The sequence below is a fragment of the Gracilinanus agilis genome, chromosome 3 (genome assembly GCF_016433145.1).
Source record: "Gracilinanus agilis isolate LMUSP501 chromosome 3, AgileGrace, whole genome shotgun sequence".
Taxonomy (NCBI): domain Eukaryota; kingdom Metazoa; phylum Chordata; class Mammalia; order Didelphimorphia; family Didelphidae; genus Gracilinanus; species Gracilinanus agilis.
The window spans coordinates 319670967-319691887 of record NC_058132.1 but is presented as its reverse complement, the minus strand read 5'-3'; the positions used below and the strand labels follow the sequence as shown (position 1 = coordinate 319691887).

The 20921-nt window shown below is 36.7% G+C and overlaps 1 protein-coding gene across 1 annotated transcript in view; it reads right to left on the bottom strand.

Annotated features, from left to right (window-relative positions):
* UGGT1 (UDP-glucose glycoprotein glucosyltransferase 1) overlaps window positions 1–20921 on the bottom strand; it is a 108126-nt gene that overhangs the window by 44187 nt on the left and 43018 nt on the right. Inside the window, exons 13-16 of the mRNA XM_044666655.1 lie at window positions 19229–19379; window positions 14424–14543; window positions 12597–12682; window positions 3329–3464 (exon numbers count right to left, since the gene is read on the bottom strand). Coding sequence (XP_044522590.1) covers window positions 3329–3464; window positions 12597–12682; window positions 14424–14543; window positions 19229–19379 — 493 coding nt within the window. The remainder of the gene's footprint in view (window positions 1–3328; window positions 3465–12596; window positions 12683–14423; window positions 14544–19228; window positions 19380–20921) is intronic.

The following is a 20921-nucleotide window of genomic DNA, read 5'->3' as shown; positions in this document are numbered from 1 at the left end:
AAAGTGATTCTGCTTCACTCTCACTAGCCAGAGGTTAGAATATCTGGAGATCACTGCTAGGTATTCAGGGGGATCCCTAAGTGGAAACTACCACTATCTCTCTGGGTCTCTCCCCACCTTATATCTTTTTTACACCTCAAGGCCTGGAGCTCTATCCACTGAGCCACTTAGCTTCCCCCTAGAGTGCCTCTTTTTGCAAAAACATTTAAAAGATCTATTTTGGAGTTATTAATTAAGCATAATTCTCCTTTCTCCCAATCTCTATAAGGGTTCCTTCTTTAGGCTAAACACTGAAAATTCCCCAAACAGCACATTTTAACTTATGGATATTGTTGTGTAGAAAAATTACATAAAACCCAGCAAAATATGGAGGCATAAAAAAGTGACCTATCTGCCAATGAGATTTTTCTGTAGATTAAAACTAATTTTTTTAAACCCTTACATCCTGTCTTAGAATCAATACTAAGTCTTCCTTCCAAGGCAGAAGAGTGATAAGGGCTAGGCAATCAAGGTTAAGTGACTTTCCTAGGATTGCAAAGTCAGGTAGTATCTTAGGTCACATTTGAATCCAGGACCTCCAATCTCTAGGCCTGGCTTTCAATCCACTGAGCCATCTATCTACCCCGATGCTAAACTAATTTTAACTAATTCTATAAACTATAATATCTGAACATTAAATTATCATAATGCATAAATGAGATAACAGAAAAATCCAAAATAATAGTTTATATACTATAGATGTCCCAATTAAGTTACTGCTAAACTATAAACAATAGTTTCTGATGCCTTTTGGAGACTGAAAATGAGAGAAAATGAAAAGGAGGAGACCAAATCACGAATATGCTTATAAATAAGCAAATATACACATTTGATATTGAAAAAATAAAATATAAATGTGGTTCGGTTAAATATGTATTGATGAGACTGTTATACATTGGTGGTAAAAATTGGAGGATGTAACTGAATCTCTATGTTCTTAATTGTCCTTGGGCCAGTAACTTATATCCTACTGATCTGGGTAAGGATGTCAGGGAGAGGCTGTTAAGGAAAAACAATAAGGGTTTATTAAATTAACTGGGATAGGTAAAGGAAGGTATTGGAATGAATTAACTAGGAATAGTTCTGGATTCCCTCCCACCAAGGTCCAATAGGTTTTCTATACTGATTTCTCTAAATTACCGAACTAACTCAATCCTATCCAGAGTTTCCACTATGACAGTATTTAAAGTAAGGGAAAGCTGGAAGGTGAAACAGGGCTGATTTGGAGATCTCATGTCTGTTGTCCTTCAAGGGACTTTCTGGAATCCAGTAGGTCACAGCAATTAAAAATTAAATTAAATTAAATTTTTAATTAAAATTTTTTAATTAAAAAAAATTTTTTTTTAAAGGAAAAAATTCCCTTTTGGAAGGAAGAGGGAGTAAGGCTTTTGATTTCACTGTCCACCAGTGTGTCTCACCCAAACTCAACCTCTTTCCAGCCAGTAAAATCTTGATAGTTGAAGATCCACTGAGGCAGGATATTTAGAGAACAGAACAGCTAGTACCATCTAGGTGTAAGTCCGTGGACCAACTGCCAACACAGCCAGTCACTCACCCAAAATTCTAGAATCTTCTCTCTGCTTTTGCCTGTCACCTTCACTTTACCTAATTTCCCTACAACAATATTATGTCTAAAATGCCAAATAACTGAGGAAAGCCAATATGAGAGAATGAATCCTGGTTCTAATATAATAATTAGCCACTAAATTATAAACACATGAAGAAAAATGATAACATCTGCATAAGATACCCAGTTATAAATCAGTTCCTTGAGGGCAGGAGCTATTTACTTTCTATCTTTTTATCCCAAGCACTTAGAATGCACCCAACCATTTACCGTATTGAATTTGAAAATTGTTTACTGCATGTCATTTTGCTACTTCAGTAAGTATTCAGATTGCTAGGTAAATCCCTAACTAGCAGCATTTTATCTTTATACATCATGTATTTTGATATTTATCAAAATGTATAATTTATAGGCCTGAAACTTAATTCTCTATTAAAAAATGTTTCTGATCTCATTATCGTTGCCTTTAAAGACATAGAATGCCACTACCACCAATAGTTAAGTATGCCAATAGTTAAGTATGATTAGCAGTTTTTATTCCCTCAAGGAAAAAAATTATAATACCATTTCTTACAAATGAGTGAACAGATACATGCACCTTCGAAAAGGTCCTAGAGCAGCTAGATAGCACAATAGATAGACACCAGGGCTGGAGTTAGGAGGACCTAGTTCCAAATCTGACCTAATTATGTGACCCTGGTCAAGTCACTTAACCTCTTTGCCTAGCCCAGTGATAGCAAACCTTTTAGAGATGTAGTGCCAGGCCCCACCCACACCCCACCCACCAGACCTAGAGCTATGCCTGCCCCACCAGACTAAGTGTTGTGCCCCTCCCCCCACCAAGTAACAGGTGTACCTTGCCCCACCCCTCTTACCCCACACAGGAGAGGTAGAAAGAGCTCCCATTGAGTTATTGGGCAGAGGGGCAGATGAAGTGAAGAATGTCCTCAGTGAGTGTAGAGAGGGGGAGGGGAATGATCTGAGCTCTCTGTTTCCCTCCAGCTCTGCTTTCTATGAGCTGCTGACCTTATCCCCTGGGTGCTCCCATTGGCTGCTGGGCAGGAGGGCAGGGTATGTGAAAAATGTCATCCCACACAGTGGAGAGGGGGAGAGGGGTCCCACTGTGTGTCCAAAGATAGCTCTGCATGCCATCTTTGGTACCTGTGCCATAGGTTCACCATCACTGGTCTGGCCCTTGCCCTTCTGTCTTAGAGTTGTTACTAAGACGTAAGGTAAGGTTTTTAAAAAAAGGTAGGGAAGAGGTACAATTCATACTTTTCTCATCTGTAAAATGTGGATGATGGATTAGACAACCCTTAAAATTATGACCTTACAATTCCTTCACTGAGAAGTGGCAAATGTGTGCATTTCTATAAGAAGAATATCTTTATATGTAATTTAGGAAAAGTAATACTTTTCATTCCTCATTCAAGAACTATAGTATCCTTTTATAAAATATACATTAGCCAATAAACATTAGCATCTTTTTTTTAAAAAAAAAACCTTTACCTTCCATCTTGGAATCAATACTTTGTATTGGTTCCAAGGCAGAAGAGTGTTAAGAGCTAGGCAATGGGTGTTAAGTGACTTGCCCAGGGTCACACAGCTGGGAAGTATCTGAGGCCAGATTTGAACCTAGGACCTCCCATCTCTAGGCCTTGCTCTCAATCCACTGAACTACTCAACTGCCCCCAAACATTAGCATCTTAAATGAAAACCTACCGATATCAAAGTCTGGAAGGCATGAAAATCATCCACATCTTGTGCAACATAATTATATGCTCTATGAATGGCCACTCCAGCATCCTGCATTCCATCAACATCTTCAGAGTCATTAACCACCAAGATTAAACCAATTCTGTAAGGAGGGAAACAAATATTTATCACAAAGAAGTCAAGTATTTTGTAAAGTATATCTTTTATATCCAACTAAATGATTGCAATTAACCAATGAAAATATTTCCTTAAAGAAAACTTGCTGGAAATTAATTATATATACCATGATAAACATACAATATTTACTAAGCAACATTTCAAAGCCAGGATTAGACATGGAAGGGAGAAGGGTGGAGAGGAAAGAAAAATGACCATGCAAAGTTTTGGGGAATATGGAGTATTTATTAAAGTTGAAGATGTACAAAAAACATAGATTTGAAGAGTTTTCACCAGGGGACATAGGATTTTGAAGTAAAAGAGAACTACTATCATCCCTCAGCAAAAGAGCTATAATTGTGATGAGAATAGGATTGTATTTGACATTCTCAGAATATAAGAATGATTTCCATTACAGAAAGCAAGAATATCGTTCTCTACAGAAAGCAACAATCTTATATTGGAATATTAATAATAGCTAAGATTTGTGTAGGACTTACTCTGTGCCAGGCATTGTGCTAAGCACTGTATAATTATTCTCTCATTTGATCCTAACAACATGCTATAATTATTCCCATTTTACAGATAAGGAAACTGAGAAAAAATGACTTGCCAGGGGCCAGACAGCTGGTAATTGTATGAGGATGAATTTGAATTCGAGTCTTCCTGATCTCAGACCCACCAAGTGTTATGTTCACTTTGCCACATGTGGCTGACTGTTTAAAGCTATATAGTACAGATATAAAAGGGAAAGTTGCCCTGATTGTGTCTACTCTAAAATTCTACAACAAAGAAATACTGACAGAACCTTATTTGTATAGTGCCTTTTAACTTTTCAATGCACTTTTTCATCCACTAGCTCATTCAAAGCTCACAAGAGTTTAAAAAAAAAATAAATAAAGCAGGCATGGTAAAATATATTATTTCTATTTGAAAGAGGAAACTGCTACTGTGACTTGTCTGTGGTTGGGTGGCAGAACTCTGGTGGTGTAAGAGTTGACCCTAGAACCTAAATCTCTAGATTCCTCATTTCTAAACTTTCCCAAACATCACAATGTCTATAATAAAAAGGAGAACCTACATGTGGAGGGAGGATGGAGGATGGGACTTGTGGTCCAGTAGAAAGGGTGAAAGAGTTATATGTAGCTAGAGGGCCTGGGCACAAATTCTTGCTGTCATCTGTGCTATAGCAGACAAACCATTTAACTCTGGGTTGTAAAATGAGATTGTAAAATGAGATTGACTGAACAACCGTTAAATTTTGTGAATCTAAATATATGTACAGCAGAATAGCCTGTGTGTGCATTTCTACTTTTTAAAATTATTTTATATGTTAACAGGTGAAAGAAAACTCTCATACAAAGGATAAATCAGAAAGAGAAACTCTGGGATGGTGTTACTGTGGTTAGCCTAGAGTGTTGATTAGCTAACCTTCAGAGAAACCCTAACTGACTGAGCAAGGAGCTGATGGCCTCTCCCTGTCCAGCTAGCCCTCTAGTAGAGAGCAAGACAGAATGGCTTGTTGTTTCTAATAGAAAAGGGGAACCTCCTAGGAGATGTTGGTTGATTCTAGTCAAAAGGGGTTTGACCAGTTGACTACAAGTTGACAGAGAGGCTATGGCTGTTTCCTCTGTTCCCATAGAGTAGGTGAAAGAAGAGGGGGAGCAGAGGTCTGTTCAGGATAAAGACACCAAAGGAAATGAAGATTGACTTTTGTCCAGGTCTTTGTTTAATGCCTTCCTTGATGTCTCCTTCTGTGCAGCCCCTGCAGGGGGAGGAGGCAAGGGTGGACACTTCAAGATTCGGCTAAACTTGAGGTTAATAAGAGCCTTCTCCCCTAATGAACCCTTTCTTCCTTCAGGCCTCCTTTACTCATACAACGATTGACCTGAATGCGTTATACTAACTAAAGGTGCCATAATAACAAATTCAAAAGGGATGGAATCGGGTTCAAGGGAATTAGGATTTGCCTTAAATCTAAAGCACAGAGTTGTTTCAAGTCTCTCTCAGATCTGAGCTCAGGGCTCACAGGCTTATGGAGGTTTCTTTTTTTCTAACCTACGCTATTACTATGCTAGATTTCTTGAGTTCAAAGTCTTTAGCAGTAGTCAGCAAGCGGAGATCTTGATCTTCGGGCCTGGCTTAGCCTGTCTCTCCAGGTTGTTACCCCTCAAGACCAGCTTTCAGTTCAGCCACCTTCTAAATCATTTTCCTCTGATAACACAATCCACAGGTATCAAGGCAGAGGCAAGAGTTGGGAAACTCCCAGGAACAGATGTGTTTTCTATCCTGAGAGGTGGAGCCTGAGCTCCTTTCAGTTCCCAGGTCCAGGACAGACCCCCTGAGAATAACTGTCCTCTCCCAGAAGTCTCTCTTCCTCCCCCCTCCAACTGCCTTCCTTGCCAATCAATTCTTTTCCCAACATTCCAAACCATCTCTATGCAATTTCTCCTACACAGGAAACTCTGACACTTTATACAAATAAAACAGTTTAACATGGGATTGGTAATAAGCAATGGTGGTACGGAAGTACAAGCACTTTCAGAAAATCTGAAAAGCAAAATCTAATAATTTTAAACATGTCTTTACTCAGCTCTCAGGGTGACTTTGAAATCAAAAGGGGTTAGGAAGTTGGCTACAAAGACTCAATAGATAATTTGTTGCAAGGGTAAGACTAAAACTATCACAAATTTGAATTAACTCTCAGATCCACTCTCCTATTCATTCTTCTCAGACATTCAGGTAGGGGGAATGAAGGTAGGAATAAGGTAGGGTAGGGAGATTCAAAGGATTTAGCTAAATTAACAAATCTCAAAAGAAACTGCAAATCTAGGCCAGGTTTCAATCTCCAGAAGGAGCTCAGCTGGACCCTGGTTCCCTGCACGAGTTCCCAGGACCAACTGCAACTTTTACCAAGATTCTAAAACTCTTTAACTGACATAAGAACTCTGCAAAGCCTGCAAAACTGTTATGCTCCCTTCTCTGTATCACATTATACATACATACATACATATATATATGTATATATATATATATGTGTGTGTGTGTGTGTGTGTGTGTATATATATTCCTAGCTAAAGATAATCTTCATATAAGAGGTTGACCAGAAAAATAGTCTCTCAAACAACTTAAAAAGAAATATATTCTTATTTGCAACAAATAAAATAACTATTCCTTAAATAAGACAGTGTTGGAATTTTAATAGTCAAATATACTCTGATATGATTTCACAGCTTTGCTATCTTTCTAAAAGATGAAACTAAAATGGCTAGCTGACTAAAAACTTTTTTGGGATAAACTCAGGCATAAAATATACATTCCAGGAAAGTTCAGGAGAAAAAATAACTAGTAAGGTAGTATAACTAAATCATATAAGAGCAGCAAAAGTAATAAAGAAACCAAGCTTAGCATGAGAAGTTTCCTATCCACTTGAAACTGCTATAATTTTGTCCATTCCCTAAATTTTACTCTAAGTGAATGTTATAGATCCAGGATAAAAACTCACTTTTACAGGCTTTCAATATTATGGTGAAAGAAATGCAGCCTACATTATATTGCAAGTAGGTGTAATGGGAAAAGGATAGAGACACGATAAGATTTAAGAGAAGTCAAAGGCTCTCTTTAAGGCACATACTAGGAACTCAAGGGAAAGGATTTTAGCAGGCAGAAGGGAGAGGAGGAACAGTTTGGAAGTGACAACTGGTAGAGTGACTTGACTTCCTGTGGAAGGTTAAGGGCTTTGTGTCCAGGAATGGTGGAGGAAAGGTGGGCTTATCAGAGCTCATCTACCTCATCTGACTGTGGAGAAAGAGTAACCCCTAATTCATCTTTGGAGGTACTCTAATTAACTGGGAAAGATCTAGAAATGGATCTGACCAAACCTGCTGTGCTTTTCAGAAGGTTTTATCTAAAAAATTCCTGTCAGATGAGCTTTGAGGTTTTACCTCAAGGGTCAGACTCCCCTGGGGTGAACTTAGCCATTGGAATTCATTCATAACAGTTTTTTTGAAGATAGCTTTTGGGGAATAAATCAAATCAACTACTGAGGGTCATAGATAGTTAGCTTAGTCAGTTTTGGGGATACCTAGATAGAAACAACAAGGAGTTAAGTTAGCAGGAAGAAACAGAAGGCGCCCTCTTGTGAGAGATATAGTGGATTTTTGGGTAATTAGCTAGATCCCTTAGAGTTAGGGACTCCTTGTTCTGATCCTCAGTTTGTTTTCCCTCTTAAAATAAAAAGAAATACTATTTTATAACTATTGTCTCTAAGGCATTTGTGCAACTGGCCTAGTGTGAAAATGATTCAGTTTTACTCTCACTAACCAGAGGTTAGAATATCTGCCTGGTTATTCAGGGGGATCCCAAAGTGGATCTACCACTACCCACATCTGTGGGTCTCTCCCCCATATATATTCTTTTTTTTTATAGGTCTCATATTTTGATCTACAGCATAAATCAAATCCATAATATGGCAAAGCTCTTTTCAAGCACATTTTACTGGAATATCCATCATTTCATAACCAAATAGGAAGAATGAACACCTCAGTCACATTTGTGAAAAATGAAATGTAGAACAATATTCCCCTTCACCAAAATGACCCCTTCACTCAATTTGTATAGCAATTAATGACTTAAGGAATAAACACAAAATATCAAACTATATTCTGCCCAAAAAAATATACTGGCAATAAGAAATAATAAGCATATCCAAATTTTACAGTTGAGAAAAATAGAAATTTCAACTTTTCTGGTAAGAAGGGTATCTCCTCTTTTGAAGATACTCTTATCTATTCATCCATCTATAAGATATCACATCTTGCTTTTTTTTCCCTTAAGGGAGTTAAAATTGCTGATATATTTGACTGTGGAAAATTTGGTGGTGGTTTTCTGTGCCTTAAAATGCAAAGATGTTGCAGTAAGAAACATAGTTTCAAACTAATAAATTATAAATTTTGATAAACATCAAATATGGTCCAATTGTTAACTCAAATTAGTACACCTAAAAAATTTCCATCAGATTTTTTAATTTCCCACAAGTTAAACTCTTTCCAACTTGTCTTTTATAACCAATGACTCACAAAATACTGTTGAGTCAATGTTTTAAAATATTATATAGTGGCTCCCTATGACCTCTAAGATCAAATACAAACTTCTTACTTGAGTATTTAAAGTACTTCACAACTTGGCCCCAATTACTTTTCCAGGCTTTTAATACATTACTGTCTCTCAAAAACTCTACTATCCAACCAAATTAACTATGCTGTTCTTCACACAAGATATTCCAATCCATCTCATAACTCGGTACCTTTATACAAACAACTCCATGATTTAGAATATAGTTTTCCTCAAAGCTCAGCTCAGATATCACCTCCTACAAGGCTCTTTCCTGATTCCACTATCTCCTAGTGTCTCCTCTCAAAAAATTATCTTGTATTCTATATATGATCATATGTGTAAGTGTTGGATCCCCAACAGAAGGTAAGCTGCCTTGAAAGCAGAAACTCTTTCATTTTTGTCTTTGTAATACTAGAACCTACCAAAATGCTTCCAAATCATGGGCACTTAATATTGATTAATGTTCTTTTCTTTTCTCTACTCCATATTATTACCTCATTGGACTTTACATTATAATATTTGTTGCATGTCCTTCTTCCCTTTTTGAACTGTAATCTTTGGACCCAAAAATTTACTAAGTAGAACACACCCTTTGGCCAAACTATACAAGAATACCATGGCTCTACCCCTAAAGAAATTTAAAAAAAAGTGGAAAAGGAATTTTATGTATATAAAAAGGAGCTTGTGTGTGTGTGTGTGTGTGTGTGTAGATACAAAGACACACAAGACTTCTTTTCATGGTAGTCAAAAATGGGAAACTGAAGGGAGACAGAGAAAAACTATTATTAACATTAAGGTTATGTGAATGTCATAGAATATTATATAATACCAAAAGGTATGAAGAAATGGACAATTCAGAGAAAAATAGGAAGATCATGAATAGAACAAGGTGAATAATTTATACCATGTCCACAAAATTATTGGGAGGGGAGAGGAGGGGGAGGAACCTGACAATACTGAAAGGCTTTAAAACTAATCAATGGAGACTTCCGGTTAAGATGGCGGCAGAGTAAGGAGCAGCTGCTCGATCTCTCCTGACCAAACCACACAGGACCCCTCAAGGGGAAATAAAAACAAGTCCAGAGGAATGAAGGAACCCCACAACAGGGCGCAGCATTGAAGGTACACAGAATCGGGGCATTTCCACACTTTAAAGGGGTGAAACAGCTCTCACTAAAACACGAGAGGAAGAAGCCCCTCCCCCACCCCCCACACCGCACAAGCGGGTAAACAGGACTGGGGCAACCAGATAATCACTGGCAGCCCCTGAGCCCGTACCTGTGCGCTGCAAGACGAGGGACCCCAGGTGGCTGGGACTTTCCCTGAGCGCCCACGTGGGTGAAGGCACCGCCTCCGGCCAGGACAAAGGCCCCTAAAACGGGGCCTTTCCCAAGCACTGAAGGCATCCCCTCAGGGGCGAATAAAGATCTCCAGCCCAGGGACTTTCACTACCTTCTGCGGGGGTGAAAGCAGGGCCCTAAGAGCATCAGCGCAGGCAAAGGCAGTTTTTTGCCACCACAAAAAGCGCAGCCATAAATACTTTTCGTACAAGTCTATTTATCCGTGATCTCTTTTTGTGGTGGCAACAAATTGGAAAAGGAGGGTATGTCCTTCAATCGGGGAATGGCTAAACAAACTGTGGTATATGCGGGTGATGGAATACTATTGTGCTAAAAGGAATAATAAACTGGAGGAGTTCCAGGCGAACTGGAGAGACCTCCGGGAACTGATGCAGAGCGAAAGGAGCAGAGCCAAAAGAACATTGTACACAGAGACTGATATACTGTGGTAAAATCGAATGTAATGGGCTTCTGTACCAGCAGCAATGCAATGACCCAGGACAATTCTGAGGGATTTATGGTAAAGAATGTTACCCACATTCAGAGGAAGCACTGCAGGAGAGGAAACATATAAGAAAAGCAACTGCTTAAACGCATGGGTCGGGGCGGACATGATTGGGGATGTGGACTCGAAACTACCACACCAATGCAACCACCAACAATTGGGAAATTGGTCTTGATCAAGGACACATGACAAAACCAGTGGAAAAGTGCATTGGCCATGGGTGGGGGGAGTGCGGGGGGTGAAGGGGAAAATAGGAGCATGAAACATGTAACCATGTTAAAAATGATTATTAATAAATGTTAAAAAAAAAAACTAATCAATGACCACTCCCCAACAAGAACCTTTTGCTAAAGTCAGGTAGGTTTCCTGGCTTACCCTCAAAGGTTACCTTTCATCTATTCTGCATGTATCTTTTATGTACTTATTTGCATGTTAGTTCCTCAATTAGAATGTAAGCTCCCTGAGGGCAGGGAATATATTTGCATTTTTTGGGTCCCCAGCACTTACCAAAATGCCAGGCACTTAATAAATGCTTACTAAAAAGTTTACTGACTGGTTGACTCACTCAAATAATAGGGGCAGCTAGGTAGTATAGAAGATAAAGCACTGGACCTAGAGTCAGGAAGACTGGAACGTTCTAACCTTGGGTCAGACTCATATCTGTATGAAACTGAGTTAGTGACTTAAACTCTCTGTCTCAGTTTCTTTAACTGAAAAATGAGAATAATAATAGCACCTACCTCCCAGGGTAGTAATGAAGATAAAATAAGATATTTATTATTGTTATTACTACTACTACTCCAACTAGCTAAATAATCCATTTCAATAATAACCAAATTTAGCAAAAGTGCCTAGGACAGTGTGCTAAGATCCTTTGTGCCTTTCCTTTGCACTTTTCTTTTTGGATAGAACACAACTCCACTCCAGTGTTAACAGTAGTTAAATATCTATTTGACAAAGCCCTACTCCTTCTCTTCAGCACTAAATTTACTATTTTCTTTAAGGCCGGCCAGTTCAAGTCCTATTTCTTCCACAAAGTCTTTCCTAACCATACCAACCTAATCAACTTTTTTTTTAATATGAATACCTAGAGCAACTGTGAGAAGATGAACTAGGAAATGATTTTTAAACCATCCTTCATTATTTTCTGTTTCTTTTATGTGTGTTATCTGATTTCCCTAATAAATGGTAAACTCCTGAGGATAGACTGTGTCATTTACTCTTGAGTTATCACCAAGATTAAGTATCAGTGCTAGACACACAATAGGTGGTTCAACAAGAACTTAGATTACACATTTTCCCTCATATATTCTAAAAAATTAAACTTTAGCAAATCTGTGTAGATCTTTTTAAAAATTTTTTTTTATTCTTACCTTCCATCTTAGAGTCAATACAATGTATTGGTTCTAAGGCAGAAGAACTGGGTTGGGTAGGTCTAAATAAAAAGAAGCCTCAAATGTGTAAAATTAAAAGAAAGCATTTCTTAAAACATAATATACTGAAAAACCAAATATGTAAGCTACCTGTCCACAGAATTGATTTTTTTCCAATAGAAGTTTTCAGATAAATACAACTGCCTATCAATTTGACAAGTCTCTAAAAACAGGTAAAATCAATATTTAGTCCTACAGAAACTAACAAAGTTCTCAGTATATTAATATCTTTTGTGATGTGAAAAGCTATGAGAAAGTAGGCTAAACCTATTAAACATTTTCAGATAGGTTATTTTTCAATCATAGAGCGATAACAAACTTTTACTCAAAAAACAGCAAATATTCTGGGCTCATAAAGATTTATTTTTTTCATCCATGACCAATTAATCACAATTCATTAAACCTATTATATTCCTATCTTTAGGTCTTGGATTTTAACAAAATCATTTAAAAATGAGAAACAAAGGGGGAAGCTGGGTAGCTCAGTGGATTGAGAGTCAGGCCTAGAGACAGGAGGTCCTAGGTTCAAATCCGACCTCAGACACTTCCCAGCTGTGTGACCCTGGGCAAGTCACTTGACCCCCATTGCCCACCCTTACCACTCTTCCACCAAGGAGCCAATACATAGAAGTTAAGGGTTAAAAATTAAAAAAAAAAAAAAGAGAGAGAAACAAAATCTCAATTCAATTATACACATATTAAAATTAGTAACATAACATTATTACCTTAGTGGTATATGATTACTGAGGAACATTTCAGCTACATTTATCAATTCTACTGCAGTTTCCTGAGCTGGATCAACTATGATAATCTGTAGGCAATAAGAAATTGAAAAGTAGTGAAATAGCATTTATACATGTCACTGGGTGACTGAAAAGATTTTTACATCTTTATATTGAAAGATGGCCTTTTAATGTTTTACATGATTACACATGCTTACTCTCAACAAGGGGGGGAAAGAAGGGAGAAAATTCAAGATTCGAAAATTTTAACTGTTAAAAAAAAAACTTTTTACATGTAATTGGGGGTAAATTTTAAAATTATCAATTTTTTAAAAATAAAGATGGCCTTTTTCCAGGGTTATTCTTAAAATATCTCATATAGTGGAAAAATAGAAATCACCATTTTCCATTAATGAATAAAAAAGCTTTGGTAAAGGCAACATAAGATGATCACAGGATTCAGAGGTACAAGAAAGATGATTTGGTTCAAGACCCACATTTTACAGATGAATAAACAAAGGCTCAAAGAGATATGAAATCACATAGGTAAAAGTTTCTAGACTGAAACCCAATTCCTTTGTCTCTAAATAATACTTTTTTCATTGTGTCATTTCCCAAGGCTACATGAATCTCCACAAATGCACCACAGTTTGAGTCCAATTTCAATGCTCTATCCAACTTTCTCAGCTTAATAAACAAATTATCTTTATGCCCAGCAAAAGGCAATTATGCATTAAACATCCAGTTAGTATCAAATTACCAAAGCACAAAGGACAGAGAGAAAAACTAGAAAGAAGGAAAGTGGACTTTAGCCAAGGAAGTTCAGAAGCAGTTTCAAGAATGAGATGTGTAAAATGAGAAGACTGTACTCAGAGAATTCAGTTATCCTCCTACATTTTAGGGAAACTGATCTGTTAATGAACCGAACAGCTTTCTGGCTACTCTTCTAGGAAAAAAGGAAATGTTACTGTGAAAGAGCAAAAAAGTTTTTAAAAAACCCTAATAAGATCCCCTGATTTCTCTTCCTACAGCGATGATGCAGAATGATAAATAATAATTAGAAACTAAAGTATATCACTGGGAAAACTAATTATTAAAGAGGGGGAACCCTTATTTTTCCCAAAAAAAGAGAATACAAATACTTCACAATCCTTCTAGAAATAAAAATTAGAGAAATAGAAGTATTTTCCAATTTAAATTATTATAATATGATCTCAATAATGCACATGCTCTTTATGAGTTAAACAAAGAGCTATATTGAACATAAAATCACTTAATTCTTGGTACTAGAAAAAGTTTAAGACATAAGATTTTAAGACTTCATATTTTTGACTTAGAAAGATATCTCCAGTCTATAACTGCAAGAACACTAAGCCAGCATTTATACCCTTGAAAGTTAACATAATTTCTCAAAATCCTTAAATATGAATATCGTTTTAAAAAGCATCAAGAGAGGAAAGAACAGGGAGAAAGAATCACTGCATTTATTTATTTGTTTATTTATTTGTTATTGTTGTTATTTTTTTTACTAAGACCCTTACCTTCCCTCTTGGAGTCAATACTGTATATTGGCTCCAAGGCAGAAGAGTGGTAAGGGTTAGGCAATGGGGGTCAAGTGACTTGCCCAGGGTCACACAGCTGGGAAGTGTCTGAGGTCAGATTTGAACCTAGGACCTCCAGTCTCTAGGCTTGGCTCTCAATCCACTGAGCTACCCAGCTGCCCATAGAATCACTGTATTTAAAAAGACAGCGAAACTTAGAGAAAGAAGAATCAAATCAAGTTCAACTAAGCCATTTAGGATCTAAATAAATAAATAACCCACTACTTACAAAATTGTGGAAGTTTTTTCTGATTTGTCTGATAACTCCAGGAAAGGTAGGTCGAAGTAGCTCCTGTAGACTGGAAGGCCAAGAACTATATCTACCATCAACTTCAAGGTTATTGATCCACTGGAAAAAAAGATAAATGCAGATCTTAGAATTGGTAACCTATAAGAATTTACAGTAAGCTTTATGGAAACTTTAATCATTTTAAGGGAAAAAATATTTAAAAGGAAATAAACGGGAAACTAGCAACCTCAAGGTCTTCTGATGAGGAATCTTGGAATATAAACACAAAACTAAGTATTAAAGGCAAGTCACTCTCAAAACTGATTACACAGAATTGAAAAGGTTTTCTTTTTGTTTTGTTCACCACCCCAAACAAAACCAATGCATTGGAAGCGTAACTGGGGAAAATGTTTGTGGCAAGTTTCTCTGATAAAAGTCTCATTTCGAAAATAGTAAAGGAACTCATTTAAATTCATAAGAATAAGAGCCAACCCCTTTTGATAAATAATCAAAGAATATGAATAAGTAGTTTTCAAAGGAAGAAATCCAAGCAAACAGCAGCCAAATTTTAAAAAGTACAAATCATTAATAATAATAATACAAGAAATGGAAATTAAAATAACTGAGATATCACCTCACAAACAGACTGGCAAAGGTAACAAAAACAGAAAATGACAAATGTTAGAGGACCTGCAAGAAAACAGGCACTTTATTACATTTTTAGTGGAGTTACAAATTGCTACAACCATTTTATAAAGCAATTGAACAATATCACTAATTGGCCTATATCTTGCAGGAGCGAAGAAAGTGGGAAAAGGTCCTTTACAAACAAAAATATTGGAAACTAAAGAAGTACTCATCAAATGGAGAATAGTTAAAACAAATTATGGTATATGGATGCAATAAAATGCTATTATGTTTTATGGAGAGAGCAAAAGGATGATTTCCATGAAGTGATTCAGAGTGATAATAGCAGAACTTAGAAAATAATTTATGTGATGATAGATAACTTTATAAAGACAAAAAACTTTTAAAGATTTAAGATCTCTCTGATCAGTACAACTGATTATGATGGTCTATGCTATCTACCTCCTGACAAAGAGTCAATATGCTCAAATTAAACATTGAGAGAACTGGAATTACTTGACTACACACATCTGTTAAAAATGTTTTTTGTTTTAAAATGGGAGATAATGTGGTACTGGAAAAGGAAAAGACTGTCAGGCTAGAAAGGAGAGAAAAATAAACATATACTAAATATGAAGGAAAGAAAAAGATGGGTAAGATCTTTGCCATAAAGATCTGATAAAAATATTTTATCCATAATCTATGAATAACATAGATTGTGTTATTATAAAAAGAAAAAAATCACCAATAATCATTTGAAAAATTGTTTCAATATTTTAACAATCAGAAAATGTCAATTACAACAATTCAGATCCTGCTTTATGCATTAAATTGTTATGAATAATTAAAATGATAACCAAATTCATTGTTGGAAGGGCTAAAGAGAAACAGGCACATTGTGGTATGGGTATAAATTAGTGCAATCATTTCGATATGACAATATAAGAGGTTGAATAGCACAGTGGACAAACAACTAGACCTAAGAGTTGGGAAAATCTAGCTTCAAATCTTATCTCTGATATTAGATTCAAAGTCCAAGGCAAGTTGTTAAACTTCTATATACCTCATGCTATTTCTTAGAATCTGCCAGCAAATCCGCCCGAATACAAGGAATTTCCAGTTTGTCAAACTGATGGGGATCACAGAGCCTATCCATATTCAGGTTATCACAATATAAAAGAAGGTCTATAAAACTGGTCATATCCTTTGATTCAGTGATTCTATTACTAAGAAAACTTTATGGAAAGAAGGGAAAAAGGCTTATTTGTGTTAAAATACCTATCGTAACAGAATACCTAATAGAAAAAAACTGGAAATAATCCATGTGGCCACTAACTGGAGAACGGCTCAACAAACAGCTAGCAAAGAAATGACAGCTACTAAAGTAACTATAGTAAGTAAATATGACGAAATATTATTGTGCCATAAGAAATGACAACAAAATATAAAGAATAAGAAAAAAGTAAAGGATTATGAAGTAATGCATAAGGAAGAGGAGAGATCATAACATAAGAGCAAGAACAAAATCTACAAAATTTTGATAAAAAATAATTCAGAAGGTGACATGGAAGCAAGCTATTTCTAATAATATTCTGCCAAAATTAATAAATGCTTTAAAAACAAATTAAATTGTTCATTTATTTCTCTATCTGAACATGAGATTTTGTTGACAGTTACTAATTTTGAGATTTCTCAAAGATTTCTCTTCATTTGAGCAATGTCCCTGTACATTTCAACTTTCTCAGCAGTCTTTTGTCTCTTTACATCTTTAAGTACTGTGTAGTGATTATCATTCATGCTTAACCATAGTAAAGTAGCCTCTCTCTCTGATCTGTATTTATCCCCATTTAGCTCAGTGCTCTCTCTTCTTATATCACCCGTATTTGAGCTTGATAAATTAATATCCTGGCTTCATTGGTGCCTGGGCCTGGCCCCCAACTTCAAGTAGCTTTGCAGTTCCTCAAGTGAGGGAGTTTGGGAATTTCTCTTACATTCATGGTTACAACATCTATCCTGATTTTTGCTTTCCTCTTTTTGTTGTGATGTGTTTCCCCATTTACTGTTGTAAAAATGTTCTCTTTGTGATATCTCTACGCCCCTTAAGATTTGTGAAATCTATTTGTTTCTTAAACCTACAGTCCTTGATCAGGTGCCCTGGTTTTTGGCACAGGTAACATCTAGGAGTCTTATTGAAACTTTTCTTGGGATTGGAGTAGGACTCTGTCTGTCTGTAGGTAGATTGACTTCTGGTTGTCTGCAAAGCTGGGTTTTTTTTTATCTCTTCCCTCTCTTTTTCCTTCTTCATTTCTTTTAATTGCCTTTTCATATCAGATATTAGTCTATCTTTTTTCTGAATCTGAATTTGCTTGAGCTTTCTGTTCCTTATTCTTTAAGTCATGAATGTATGTTATGTGTTGCCTTAACTCTTCCAAAGAGAGAGTCTCCAACTGAGGACAGCTCTGCCTGAAATAAATCTGGATAGGTATGGTGGTCCCCTTTATGAACTGTCCTCTGATATGTGGTAGGGAATCTGCAGCCTGGTCCCTAGAATACCCCAAAAAATTCTCAGCACCCTCAATTAATCTGTCCAGAAAGAAGCTAGGATGTTCGTCCTCGGCCTGCCTCAGTTTCTCGTATTTGTTCCATGTGTTGGGTCTTTTAGCATAGATTTTAAGAGCCTCAAGGAGATCTGCCCTACATTGGAGTAGGTACCGCATGTTGGCATGGGATGAGATCTCAAACTCTGGGTGTTCTAGTGGCCACAATGTAAAGTTCTCATTAGTTCTGGTTTGCTCCAGGAAACCTAACCTTTTCTGGATAAATGCTGTTCTGACAGGTTTGATAAATCCCTAACCCTAATTAGCTATAGATGTTCACCAATTAGGAAAGGAACACCAATCTTCTTTTAAATTGAACTACAACAGGATCTATTTGCTTATCTAAAGGGTTGGGAATAAGGAAATAAGGATAGAGGTTTGGGGAATGCTAACCTATCTAATTGAATAACATAATCTAAATCAGTAGATGATAAGTTTGATAATAGGTTGGAGTTTCTTCTCCCTCTCTCAATCCCTGGCTTGACCCAGCCCTGGTACAAGCCAAAGGATAAGGAAGGCTAATGGTGTTGTTCTTATTAGCTGTGGTGTTGTCTCTCTCAGCTCTATTAGTATCAGGTAGAATAACTTCCTATGGCACTCAGGTATGGATGCAGGGTTGCAGGTCTAAGGCCTACCCTCCCTTCAACCACCCTCCTCCCAGGATTCTCAAATCTGAGACCAGGTGTGCTGTTGTCCAAGGGTATTTATAGGGGTGGTTCCAACTGTCTTTTGGCCCTGGCTCACACCACCTGGGCATATTCCAAAGTCTTTAGTCAATGTTCCTGTCACTCAAGATGTCCTCCATTTTGTCCCAGAAGTTCCTTATTACATCAGTATTGGCTCCAAGACAGAAGAGTAGTAAGGACTAGGCCAGTGATGGCAAACCTATGACACGCTTGTCAGTACTGACACGCATAGCCATTTCGATGACATGCAACTGCATACAGAGAAGTACAGGGCCACATGCCAAGGATGACACATTTGCCATAGGGTAGTGTAGACACTCTGTGCATAATAGATGACAATTCTACCTATATTAATTTACTTATTTTGGTTTATTAAATAGTTGTATATTACAATTATACATTTTTGTAATTTAAACTATAAATATCTCAAAATTATGGTTTTTTTCTCAAAGTGGCACACCACCTGAGTTATGCTCATTTTTTTTGCAAGTTTTGACACACCAAGCTCAAAAAGTTGTCCATTACTAGGCTAGGCAATGGGGGTTAAATGACTTGCCCAGGGTCACACAGTTAGGAAGTGTCTGAGGCCATATTTGAACCCGGAACCTCCCATCTCTAGGCCTGTCTCTCAATCCACTGAGTCACTTAGCTGCCCCCAACACTAGGGATTTCTAAGACAATTATAAACGACTGAGTTAAGAACAAACTTTTGTTAAGAAAATGTTAATAGTCTTCTTTGTTACATATGAACTTGAATAATGTAAAATAAAAGTGGCCCCAAAAGTTGCAACACATTGTCAATAATGGGCATAGCAATTGTTTATGGAAGAAAATCAAAAGAAAAATGTTAATGAGATCTGAATAATATATTTGAGAATTTTAAAAGAGTGCTCACTGAAATAGCAGGGCTTCTGATGTCCACTGCATAGTCTGCATCTGATGGTTGAATGTTGAGTTTCAAAATATTGTGGAGAGATAAATCTTCTATTCCTAGTCTGTGCAGTCCTTCCATAACACGAGCCTCATTTCGCAATACATCAAACAAGCTAAAAGAAATTACAAAACTATAGTTATTCCTAGAAACACTTGAAAGTCTGTGAGGTTCTGATCCTGAAGCAGAGTATAAGAGACAGTAGTCAAATCTATACCAGTGATGGCGAACCTTTTAAAGACCTTAGAGGCCAAGTGTCCAAACAGAAACCTCACACAGCATGTGAGTTCCCTGCTTTACCCCAGACAGGAGGGAGGAAGCACTCTCATTGGGTTGCTGGGCAGAGGGGTAGGTGATGCGAGAAATGTCCTCAGGTGAACTTGGAGAGGGGGAGGGGAGCAGCACACTCTGGCACATGTGCCAAAGGTTCACCAACACGGATCTAAACCATTATCTGGTTTAAATTAAAAAAAGAAGTGACTGAAATCTCAGTTCTTTTCATTATTTCAATACTTTTAAAGGCCTATAGTATCATTGATTGCTTCCTCCCTCCAAAAGCAAAAAAGGTACAACTCTTATGAATATAGGTGGCTGAAAAGTTTGTTGACTAGTGGTCAACTCACTGATGATAGATGATACCTCTGTCAACAACCCAAGTCAATTGTCAACCCTGTCCACTGTCATGACCCTTTTTTGAAGTCTTTCTTGCTTAATAAGATCAGACAAAGCCTTCATTTCAACTGTATCAACTTGAAGAACCTAGTCAGGGCTTTTTTTTTTAACTCTCCTTAATTGAATGCACCAGACTTTCATTTTTCAAATTACATTAACATTTTTAAATCATCATGATCTTCAAAAGGAAATGTTTCTGGGAACATCACATAGAAGAATACTGGTGCTTATGATCTTCTGTGTGGTTGGACTAGATTCCTGCACAAATCTAAACCTATCAAAATACGCAATCTAATGCATTCACTATTTCATCAATATACTTTATCCTCTGTGAGAATTTACATTTAAATTGAGTTAAATACTTATTCAGTTCTGTGTATATGCTTCTTAAGTTGACAATCTAAGAAAAAACAATGCTATTAAGATCAAGCTCCTTAAAATATACACTACATTCATTTTACTGGCTATATCCATCTATAATAACATCATGTGGACCTAGTAGCTTAATTTTTTGTATGGTTTACTATGAATAAGTACTTCCAATAAAGCATTACTAACTTTGTGATTTAATATTAAGGGCCCAAGATATATTACTTTTAATTTTATGAGTCAAAGGATAAATTCCAATTTAGAAACACCTTTGATATAAATCAAGAATAAGTCAGAATAGAGATATAAGGAGATAATTCAGCACAACTAGATAATTAGCAGCATATTACTGAATAACATTTGAGTGAAAATGAACAGTAAAATTTCTGGAATCATTCCAAGGACATTCATAAAACCTAATAATTTTTCCAGAAGAGTCAAATAAAAGGGCCTTCACTGGTGAAGAAGTTCTAGCCCCAGTAGACCTTTTGGCCAAGATGGCCAACACAAATATTTAGTGACAAAAGGACATGAGGTTATTATTTATCAATATGGAAATCATAAATCCATTTGTGAAAACCAATTACAGATGATGATTATAAGAAAACAGTATTTT